We start from the raw sequence: 12,597 nt of genomic DNA, 5'->3' as shown, positions 1-12,597 counted from the left end.
ATGATGAAAGCATTTAAGAGAAATTCTGATCATATTCTGATAAAATGGCTCTGGAGATGCTTTAGAAGAATCAGATAAGGCTAATATATTCTGACATTCAATCAACAGTATTAAGATGGGCAAGATTTTCATCTTATTTAGAGCTGTGATCTCTTAATTCTACTGTTTACTTGCATCAAATACATTCTTTGATCTATTTCCTATACATTCAAACACATGGTTCCATTGCAACCTGGTTGATGATGTCAAATACTGTTTGGCTTGCTAGATAAAAATACTATGTCATGCTGGTTACATTAATTCAAATATATATATATATTTTCTGTTTAAGATAAAACATGAGAAAGGCACAGAAGGAAGTAATTCTCAAGTGAAAATATATATATGCAATTCAAATCTAATTCTTCCTAAAAGTCTTTTCCTTCACCCTTAAAAAAGAAGGAACCAGCTAACAAGAAGTAAAGTTTTACTTTTAATTTTTTGTCTTTAGGGCATTACTTTGGTCTTGATGTAAGGCTGAACTTAAACACTCAAGCACTGAATAGTGCTACTCTTATTCATTTTATGGCCTTTAGAGCTAGGTTGTTCTTCTTTTTAGCTAAATTCTTAAAATACACACACACACACACACACACACACACACACACACACTAGATTTTGTCTGTAGTTTGGAAAGACTGCCTCCTGTTTCTCTCCACTTTATCAAGCTAGAGGTAAAAAACAAAACAAAACAAAACAAAACCAGGACTGGGATATGGGGAATAAGAAAAAAAGAAAAGCACAAAAGCAAACTACATAGATATCGAAAGTACAGCCTAACAGGAATTATGTTACCTTCTCCTTAGCAAATAAAAACACAAGCCATAAACAGACAGAAGGAAGAAAAATAAATTTCTCGATAGGCCATTACTGAAAATTTGAGTCAAAGAAAATTTGTGGGTGGCTAACTTTCCTGGATTTCTTACACAAATTGATTAATGTCATTTATTGATAGTATGGCATTTTCCAGCAGGCTTACAAGTTCTCTTGTGACAACTGTCATAGTGTTCACTGTTAAACAGCACAGGGGCTTTTTAACTTTTTTTACTTTTTTATTTGCTGCGGTGGTAAAACTCAGGGAGTACAAACAACCTCGTTCAGCAACTTCCATATGCAGGACGTAACTTATCACCGATTTAAAATAAGGGAAACAGGAATTACTCACAGTGGTGTTTGACACATAGCTCCTTTAATAATCTCCTTCTTGACTGTATTCTGCTTTAAATAATTTTGAACAATTTGAGCTAAATGACTAGTACAACCACCAGTAATAAAAAAGGATTAAAACAGCACCATTGTCCAGCAAGTGAGAAGTGTAGGTTGCTAACAATCTCATCTAGGGGCTCAGAACAGAAATGGAGCTGCCAAAAATTTCTCAAGAACATGCAAAAGCAAGTAAAAGCAAGGAAGAACTGCATGGCTTGCAAAAAATATCCTTTGTGCTCGCAACATAAAAAATACAGAATGTGCATGCTTTCTGGGTAACTTGGGAGATAAATAAACAACATTCCTCAAAATGAAGAACACTTGAGAGAGATGCTGTGTATCTCTCATTATCATCAGGCTTGCGATGCAGAGCACAGATTTTAAGAATAAAGAGAGAAACCCGAGAAAGAAGAATAGAAGCAAGAGAGTAGAAGGCAAAATAGGATCAGGGTGGGGGAAAGACAGTAAAACACTGGATGTTTTACAACCAATTTCTGTAAGTTCCAGTGCTAAAAGTCAATGGGCTTGATCTAATGTTTCTAAAATTGTGGGTGATTCACAGCAGCTTACTGCTGCATAATGCAACTTTTGTTTTTGTTTCCTTTTAAAAGCACAAGAAATTACATGCAAAATTATCCCTAAGAATGATACAAAGAGTGAACAGTATATTACGCAAGAGAAGGAATCTCTAAAACTGAAGCTGTTTGATATCATTAAATTTGTCTCACTCGTGCAACCAGTGCAATAACTTTTTAAAACTAAATCATACATTTTCATACTGCATATGTCCTCATTTAGTCCCCAGGCATTCCTGTGACAAATGAAGGTTACATAACAAAGTAAATATTGTATGTAAGATACTGGTCTTATTTGGGCAGGCTGGACTGTGAGCAGTAGGAGAAAGCCTGGCTTCGCAGCTGAGAAGCTACTCTGCAAATCAAAAACTATACTGTCTCTCTCACAGAACTTCTATGTCCTGCTGGACAAGTCGCCCAATCAGACTTTCCAGAAATAACAAATAAACTTGCCTGTTCCTCTCTCCTGTGTGTTCAGTTTGACACACTGCAGCCTGATATGTGGAGTTAATTATTCTAAAGTCAAAATGAAGTCAAGGAGAGCTAAGCTTGGAACAAGTGATTTTTAATGCAAAGTATTCTGAAAAATCAAAATCTACATTTCTGTTGTGTATCTAAAATTACTGTATGTTTTTGACCTCTATCGATGTATGCCTCAGATTTTATTGAAAAAGGGGAATGAAAGAATTACCTCAATTTACAGAGTTTTCTGTGAAAATATATTGATTTGTAGCTAATTTACGGGTTACAGTAAGAAGCAGTGTAAGTCCCAGAGGAACTGAGTATGCATGCAGAGAAGCTCCTGAACGTAAAGCAGCAAAAATAATATAGAAGCAATCATATGACAATTGAAACAAAGAAAGTAAACTTTTGCCCCCTCTAGCTTTAACACTTGCGAAGCAGAAAAAAAGAATTGTAATGTGTAATCACACATAACTGAGATTGCACAAGAAATCATAACACTAGAATTACGTGATTTTTGTGCACCTAACTTTATGACCTTGATAATGTTATACAAATAACAAGCCTTTTGTATATTGATTACTTCTAGGCCTGAAATACGGGTTTTTGGTGGAAAATTGGTTTGAAGGCCTAAAATGACTGCACGCAGTATCATTGCAAAACATTTTCAATATAGACTCAGAGAAAGTTATGTCCTGTCACTCTCTTCAATGACTGCTGAAAGTGGCTGTAATTACCTTTTCTTGCTCTATGCACAGAGGCGTCAGGGTGCAATCCTGCATTGTGGTTCCACAACCAGTACAACCACCCTTCCAGCCACCCTGACTAGACCACAACCTAAATCAAACCTGGTTATGCAGTATCACCTAAACAGCTATCCTCCTCTTAATCAGAAACAGAAAAGTCAAATTAACCTTGCCTCTCCTTGCTGCTGCACTCACTGTCATCCCTTCCCTTCAGATAAAGGCAAACTGTAATATGAAATATTGTATCAGATATAAAAATGAAAATACTTGCTACTTTGGACAGAATCCAAAGGCGTTAATGGTAGTGTTGGTAACGTTTCCCTTTCACCCACACAAAGTAGTACAAAAAGTTCTAAAATACCCTGTCAGTTCTCTAAAACTCTCATCTAAATGTTCATTAAAAATGCAAGCACCTAAATGCAAATTATCAAATATATTTGCAAGTTCCTTCCTAATTCATTACTTCTATAATTTTTTGTTGCTGTAGCCCCATTATTCAAAGACAAATCAAAAACTGCAGGAGTCACTGGTTTTTAGTTACCTTGAAACAATGTGCAAGCAGAAATTAACTTATGAGAGGTATTGATACCAAGTCTAACATAGGTAAAATAAAGCATAACCCTGAAGATCTGAAAGGAATACAATGAAAAGAAATTGCTGAAAGAAATACAGAGTAGCAAGAGATGTCACTGATAGAAAAGAAGCATAAATAGTGAAAGAAAGTTACTATTTTGGGGAAAATACCTAAACTCAGCAGTCAAAGTATTAAAATCTGAAAGCATGGGACAAAATACCTTTTAATTTAATCAAGGATCTTTTGCTGATACTGTAATAAGATGCAACATCAAAACAATACATTTGCATTTACCTTTTTTTTTTTTTTTTTGGCTAAACAAAGCCTTCTAGTACTTGATGACCAATGTGTAGAAGAATACTTCACTCACCACTGAATGTGTTTTCACACAGCTCTGTGTGAAAACATAGCTGTTTAGTAGCAGGCATCAATACTACAAATAGCTTGACAAAGGAAATACACAAAAATACAGTGCCTAATGGAAACTCCAAAAGGAACTTAATCAGAAAGTGCAACTACCTTTCCTGGAATTCCTTACTTCTTTGAAGTTAAGACTTCTAGTCTTCAGAAAAATGACAGTCATCAGTTATTTCTGCCTAGTTATTCCACTACTTTGAGTATTTCCAAGGAAACAGTTCACTTAATATTTTGAAAGAAATATTCTTACCTAGAAAGCATGCCCAGAGGAGTTACATTAAGTGATCCCATCAACATTGCCAGGGCCATCCCTGGGGCTTCTCGCTCTATTACTTCTTTAGTGGCCTGTAACCAAAGATTAAATAGCAAAGTGAGTGAAAACAACAAAAAAGGACAAGAAAATATAAAACCAGCTAAATTTGGGGTAAGAATATTTCCTTTATTTGTTTCAGACTCCAAAGATGTTCATGAAAAACTCTCAGTACTGAAACCTTTTAAAGAATTTTCTCTTGGTTGTGGAAAATAAGGAAAGGAAACGGAGTGGGAAGAGGCACTGTTAGCTGGATTTGTTGTACGATCCTACAGAAAATTTTAAAAGTCAGGACCCTAAATACATATGAAACATTAACCAACATCATATAAACAATTACAGCTCCCTTTAACAGAAACAGAAGAAAGTTTGGGAAATAAGCAGAGAGAAGACTTAATACAAAGAGAATATTAAATGTTGCTGTCTCCTTTTCCTCATCAATCTCATTTGCATTTTCCGGTTGAGATTTTCCCAGGGATGAGAAGGGTGAATCAGTCTGAGCAGAAATAGAAAAAAAAAATGCAGAGGGAAACCCATGTAGCAGGCAGGCAGGAAAACAGTAACGGTAATGGCAATGGGCAGAGGCTGAAGCCTTCCCTTTTGATCATGTCAGTAAAACAGCGATTCCAAACAGGCTGGTGGCTTTTGTTTACAAGCAGTCGCTACGCAGTGGGCATCGAAAGGCTGGGAAGCAGAGTCTGAAAATTCTTGTCTTTTTACTCCTTTTTCCACACAGAGAATCACTTGGGAAGTTATCTTCCAGAGACATGCATAGATTTTGCACCTTACTTCCTAACATCCCTTTTCTCAGACGGAAGCAGGCATTCTGTTGTAGTCTCCCAACCTAGTTAGGAGGTTCATAATTCATCTCCAACTTCAGTCAGAATTTAACACTTCAAAGGAAGGTTATAATCCCCACCGTCTTTTCACTTCTGTCACAGCAGTAGCTGTTCACTGGACCATCTTGATTCATGTTCTGAATCAAGGTTCTAAGTTATTTGGTACAACTAAGATATTAGCAATGCCCATAAAATTGTGAAATCCATTGTAAAACATCCAACAAATGACTGTGCTTTGATGGTACAACTATCAAAAGGAACAACAGAAAAGCACATCTTAAATATGAGGACAGTCTGAATAAGTTAATTTTTCTTGGCAGTTTGATACAGTAAAAGAATAAAATGGAAGAAAAAGAGACAAATGGTTTTGTGGGGATTACTTTATAAATCAGATCTGTGTACTTTTGTAAATACCTAGTTTACAAATAGAAATATAAAGTCACAGAGAAGAAGGATGACAGAATCAGCCAAGGGCATCATGCTAAGGACCTAGGTGTCCTAACTGGCAACCACTATACTTACCTATAGGGCTAGGAGAACACTTTACATGAAGAAATAAAAGAAACCAACAAAAACAGTACAGCTATTCTACTGACCACATTCTCATCCATTGTCACTAACATTTAGTATGTTTTAGAAGAATATATCAGCAGACCTCAGGCACAACTATCAAGCAAAACTTTGGCTCTTCTACCTATAAGCAAACTCAGTACGTGCCCAGTTGTGGGAAGCAGGAACTTTTACTTCACAAAACCAAACAACTTAAATCCGATGGCTAGGACCACAGCTACTCTTATTTCAAGCATAGTATGTGGGTTTTAGTATCTGTCATCTTCTACTCAGAAACAAAAAAGCACATAAATACAACCTAGGATCTGTATTTCCACAAAAGGAAAATGAAAAGAAAGAGGCTAGAAACACTGTAGGATGTACTCAAGACTAAAAGCTCTCCATAGAGGGAGATTGCCAAAAGATACCTGCTGAGATATTATCAATCACATATCAAACATTCTGAAGACTGTCCATATACCTGATGATTTTTATACTATAGAAGAAAAATGCATTGCAATGGTGTAGTGACACTTTGCTGAGAATGAAAAACTAGGTGATAAACTGAATTCTGTGTGTGTGCATATGCTGGAAGTGTATATCTATGCCTTTTATTTTCTGCTAATACCATGCTTCAAAGCTTTTCAAAACTAGTTTTAAATATAAAGTGTATTTTGAGATTCTTTTTTTGCCCTTGAGCACAGTGACACTTTGAAGATATCATTAGTTAAAATTCTAAAGAGGCTTCAAAGGTAGTACAAGATGCAAAAGAGTTCCATAAACAATGATCTTGCAGCTCAGGGAGTCTTCAATGAAATTCAAGTCCATTCTATAACTTCACAAGAAAAATGACCTTCACAAAAAGTCACTGCTAGCAGGCAATGGGATTATTAAAAATGTATAGACTTAGCAGCTGCAAAATCTGAAAGGGCAAAAAGTCTAAAGAGCAGTATAACCCTCAATATAAGCTTCTAAATAAATTTCTTCCAAAATATATGTGTTTACATTTATTACTGCAGGCAGACTTCTATGAACCAGGGAACAGTGTCTGATTTGACATTTGCAGCCTAACTGCACAGATTTAATAAAAATGGCTACTGCTAAGTAAACACCTTTTACAGCGACTTTTGCTGTTTAAATCAGCCACTGGAGAATCCACTCTTGGCATGTCCTTAACTAACACATGACTTAAAATGTATAGTGTATAGGAACTGCAATCACCATGACACTGGCAGCACATTCTTAATTATATACGTACATGTGTATGTAAGTACATACACATATATATATTCCCCCCACACACACACATATATGAATGAAATTAGCAGGGCTGCAATCATTTGCAGATACTTTGTGTCTATCTGTAACAACTGTTAGTTTCCACAAACAGTTTCCTAAAGTGCTATTTGCCAGCTTGTCTAATATTTCTTCCCAGGGTAAGGTAGAAGAGAAACGTCAAACTATAGTCTCACCTCTGTTCAGCTCAAGAGTTAACTGTCAGGTGCCAATATTTACCTATATACAAATTATTAAAGAATTATTGTGTCTCAGCATCTTTATATTTTACCAATACTCTAGTGGGACTGATATAAGATTGTTAAACTTCGTTTCATGGGCAATTTTAGACATTTTTAACAATAGTTATGAAAAAATATCATCAACTAAGTATCAACTGACTGAAGCTAGCCCCTTATACTGCATCATAATTCCATTTTCCTCTACTCACTTGACAAGATTAGAGGATCCTGGGGTTCTGGGACACTGTGCAAGAGGAAGAATATAATGAGTGTATTAAAAACAGGAAACTTAATACACTTACTGCAGTAATAGAACTGAAATATTTTAACATTAATGGAGCCAGATGTTTTCAGAGTGACAGACTGACAGGTCTACAAATGAATATAATTTTGTTTCAGGTCTCACAACATGTGATTTTTTAAATTTTAAGACACTCCATAATCTCATTACTACTGGCATTAAATTATGAATTTTCCCTGTTTGAGATGAAACTAAGAAACAAGAAGTGGGAAAATGCCACCACAGAGTTCTTCATAGTCTCACCATCAGCCAGCTTTTGCCTGCTGCAAGGACCATAGTATTTCTACAAAAATGAATCACAAATCAAGACTGTTACTCCTGGCACTCTCAAAACAGTGATGATGACACTACTCCATGGGTAGAAGAAGGAAAAAAAAAGAGATTTCACTCAGTCATCACACTGACACCTTCATCAGGTCTGCATCTACACACTAATTTCTCAAACCTGAAGCTTATGACTATATTAAAAGTAGGTGAAAAATACTTCAGTAAAATTGGATGAAATATCAAAATGATAGCAAGGAAGTTGCCCTAATTTCTCCCCCAAAAAGGTGAAAGTACAAGTAAGACAGATGCACCCAAGACACAGGTGGAGGACATAAGTTCCATAGAAATGGAAGCATTTGGAGGTACATGTGCAAGTTAGGAAAGACAGGGAAATGCAGGAGGGCCATTTGGAGACGAGGCTTGTAGTTGAGATGGGAGGAGGGAACGGGAAAAGCAGGAAGGAAGCCTAAGCAGTACGTGGAAATGAAGAATCCCAGAGAGCAAGGCCAGGCAACAGGATGAGAATGCAGTGAGAGCAAACGAACGAAAGGAGTGGGATGGAAATAGGACTGAAAAAGGTGGCTTGGAGGGGCAATAAATGAGGAAAAAACTCAGTAGAAGTAAAAAAGGAGACAGGATATGACAGCAGTGTAAGGCTGTATAGGGGGCAGGGGCAGGGGCAGAGAGACAACAGGAATGCAAGCAATCACATAGCAGCTTCTACTTCAGAGAGGAGGAGGGGAATAAGCAGAGACTAACACAATTAAATAACTATTGCACAAAACTATCCACTACTTAGTAAGTATCTATGAGAGTAATTTTTGTTATATAGTTCATTGCCATATGAATAAACATAAAATCTTTTTTAAACATACTTTTGGTTGCCTTTTCATTGGAGTTAGGGCATTATGCTCCCAAACCAACTGATTTATTTTTAGATATCTTTGACGTAGCTGTGATTGCTTAACAGGTGGCTCACTGCCAATTGGTTCTGCAGAGTTCTCTGCCGCTTCATTTCCTTTTTTTTCCCTCCATGTAAATTCAGTTAGTTCAATCTCTAACCTGTGGAAGCCCTCCCAGGCAGCTTCTGGAGCACACCCCCATTGCAGACTGATTTAATTAAGAGACCTAGGACATTTTGCTCAGGAACTCTCTATCTTTCTCTTTCAGGTATTAAATATGGCAAAGTTTGACCTCTTAATAGTATGTAATAATCTGAAACATTTTATATACCTTTCAGTAGTTTTGGGAGGGTAACACAGATCTATCTTTTCAAGTAAGATGTAAATATGAGACTGGGAAGTCATAATGAATTTGATTAAATTAAGATGACCAAAATTGCCTCTGTTAGAAATATTGTTTCTATTGGAAAAGTTCAATTATGGCTTTGCATAGCATATAATAAAGCTACAAAGTACTGTGCTGTTCCATATGTAAGAGTTTATGCAAATTATCTCATGAATGAGGAAAACTGCATAAAATTTAACAGACTATAGAATTAGCATAGATAATGGATTACAGCATTTTTGAGCTTTACATTGAAAGCAGGAGTCTTGGGAAGGCCTAACCAAATAAACAACAATATTCCTTCTGCAACAGAAGTCACAGACTACAAAGTCAAATCTCAGATGACTGGACAAAGAAATACGGAAATAGATCAGTCAAATACGCAACAAAAATGTCAGTCACACATCTTTTAGTGAGATGTGTAAGGGCTGTATACATTAGGAACAAAAATTGCTTCTCTCAGCTTGGAGCTGAGATACCTTCTTCAAGGTTATTTGGTACATCTCTGCTGGAGATAACACATATGCCTGCAATTTATACTCACAAGTCAGCTATTTCAGTTTATTCCCTACTTCCCTACTCTTATTCTGCAGGGGAAAAAATAGTTTAGAAGGATCTAGACTAGAACTTCCAGTCTAAAAAAAAAAATCACTTACCTATTTTTTCTATTACTACAGTAAGAAATTAAAGGTTGGAGCAATTCATTTCTTTCAACACTCTGGGATTTTAAATGAACATCAGATTTAAGCTAGCCAAATTTTCACCATCATGCTATCTTTCTTTGAATTTTTTACTCCCCACCCCCAATATCCTGCATCCGGAGAAGATGGATCCCAGAAGTAGGTACTTACTGTCATTCTAGGACTTTTGATAGATTATTCCCACAATAATGACTCTGGCTACATGCATCTTAAAAGTAAGAGCCTCACAGCAATCATTTCCCGAACAGTAAGTCATCACTGAGTACTAATCATAGAATCACAGAATCAGCAAGGTTGGAAGGGACCTCTGGAGATCATCTAGTCTAAACTCCCCGCTCAGCAGGGTCACCTACAGCATGGTAGACAGGGTTGTATCCAGGCGGGCCTTGAAGATCTCCAGAGAAGGAGACTCCACAACCTCTCTGGGCAACCTGGTCCAGTGCTCTGTCACTCTCACAGGGAAGAAATTCCCCCTCACGGTCAGGCGGATCTTCCTGTGGGTCTGTACATAACTGTCAACTATGTCGCGCTCCCAGAGTGGAGAACATCTGACATAAGGCCAAAATGAGTGCTCATCACTAAGTTTGGGCCCCCAAATCCCTATGGACTGGTGGAGTTACATAGATATCAGGCCAGTGTCGCGCCACCATGTGTGTCTGTTCCTCCTCATCAAGCAACAAGCCAGGCTTCTGCCAGCTGTACAGTAACAACTCAGCCTGTGTCTGGTGATTCTCCATTCAGACGTTCCTGTCAGGTCTTTTTGATGTTAAATGCTGCTACGTGTGTCATATACATAACGATATACACAGAGAGTTCTCCTGGGCTTGTATGATTTGTTTTGCCTAAAACAAAACATGTCTAAAGATATAAGGGGCTTATTTTATCTCCTCCCTCTTTTCAGTGGCCAGCTTGGTACACATGCCCCTACTACGCGACATGATTACATGCCCTTTTTCCTTTTCTCTGAAATCAAATCTTCATATAGCCAAAGATGCATGAAACACTGATTAATGCAGCCAGCTAGAACTGAAAACCACAGACTGGCATATCTGCACATACCAGTAAGACACTACCGCTGGTAATAATTCTGGAGCACAAGAATGCTGACTTGAAGTTTCTCGGCGTTCTCAGCATATTCACATCGACTCCACTGCCAACAAGATCCCAAACACTGCAGAATGACAGGGATCCCTACAGATTTTATCTGCATGAGGAACAAGTGTCACAATGATTGCTACTAGATCAGATTAAATACAGAAAAGCAAAGCTACTCAGTCTTCTCTGTTTCTTACTGCATCCATGATTCTCTGTGTTTGTACCCTGCCACTTCCAAATTCCCTCGCTCTCTCCAGTGGGATTCATCATACTACTTATTGTTATCTAAAGCCTAAGGCCTGAGACCGAGAAGGCTGGAGATGATTTAAATATCCTTCTTGTTTATAAACCAGTATCAGCACATGGTTCTGTCAGTACAATTCTACCATGTATATGAAAATGGAAAGAAACTGTTTTGTTGAGGTACCTCTGAAAACACTTCAGTGACTTGTGCATGGCAGGGATATCATTATTTTTTAAGCAAAGAATTATCTGAAAGTATACTAGATAATCAAAAAAGTAGTATGTATTGTAACCTTCCTTAAAGATCTTTTTTCTCCATCAGTTGAAATGAAACTACTCAACAGATTTCTTTCATAATACTCAATTTAATTTTTATTTACAATTTGCAAAGAATTTGGGGAAGATGCTTCACATTTTTATAGACAGTAAAGCAGCTGAAAAGTTAAATGAAATCAGATGAAATTAGTAAAAAAACAAATCGTGGATTTGTAACTTGTTTCTGCACCTCTGTAATAAGTTTCTAAGTTTTGAGTTAACCTTGGTTATAGTGGATTTACATAAACCTCACAGATTTGCCTGCCTTATTTGCTTAATAGAAATGTTAATGAAATGGTTGCACCTGAACAATAAAACCATGTGCATTTCTCAATACCACCACTAATAAATATTAAATGTTAACAATAATCAAATTTCTTATCCTATGCTTGATAAACATAATTTTAATATACTAAATGTGTATAAAACATTTAAGCCATACAAGCTGATCTTAATTTTATAATACTGCTCACTCCCATTCATTGTGATAAAAATAAAATAATAATAATTTTTAGAAACAGTTAACCAAGAAAATAAAACACGAAATGCTTTTCTACGCTAGAAGGAATGCACTTAGGCTCTGTGAAAATTTATACAGTCCACCAGATGCTATGGAGCAGCTGGAGAGTGATGCGTGTTAAGCCAGTGGCAGAAGACAGAGTATTTGTACAGGGGGAGAGGTTAAGGGGACTCGCATGCTAAAATAACAGTTGGAAACAAGCCACAGTACTTGACTCTAAAAAAAGGTTAGATGGATATTTTTTTTCCAGTCCTATTTTTCACTTGCGAACTGTTGTGCTTCCCATTTCAGCCCCATTTCAAACTGCTCTACAGAAGGTAAGAAACTACATTGTTCATCACACCTTTTTCAAAGTTCTATAAAAATTAAGAAAGCGGAAAAAAAGCGCAAATTTTGTTCTCAGCAAATCACAGAATCACAAATCACAGAAATGAGCTAAAGTTGCTAATGTGTAAATAAGAATTATACAATAAAGGCCACTGACAATATAATCAGCTTTAACTAACATTATAATAAATAGAGAGTTCTGTCTTATAACAATTTACCCTATATAGTGCTTCTGATTATGTGTACCATTTTTTCAATTATGTATCTATATCTAGCATGGGTCAGGGTAAACTTTGCTTCATTTCAT

The 12,597-nt window shown here is 36.7% G+C and overlaps 1 protein-coding gene across 7 annotated transcripts in view; it reads right to left on the bottom strand.

The window, feature by feature from the left end:
- The window catches only part of GPHN (gephyrin), a 300,320-nt gene that overhangs the window by 118,897 nt on the left and 168,826 nt on the right, over positions 1–12,597 (bottom strand). For all 7 annotated transcript variants that reach the window (XM_062575845.1, XM_062575846.1, XM_062575851.1 and 4 more), the window contains exon 5: positions 4,270–4,364. In XM_062575845.1, coding sequence (XP_062431829.1) covers positions 4,270–4,364 — 95 coding nt within the window. The remainder of the gene's footprint in view (positions 1–4,269; positions 4,365–12,597) is intronic.

This window comes from Rhea pennata, chromosome 5 (assembly GCF_028389875.1).
Source record: "Rhea pennata isolate bPtePen1 chromosome 5, bPtePen1.pri, whole genome shotgun sequence".
NCBI classification, from domain to species: domain Eukaryota; kingdom Metazoa; phylum Chordata; class Aves; order Rheiformes; family Rheidae; genus Rhea; species Rhea pennata.
The sequence above is the reverse complement of the archived record's forward strand: the minus strand, read 5'-3'. Positions and strand labels throughout refer to the sequence as shown.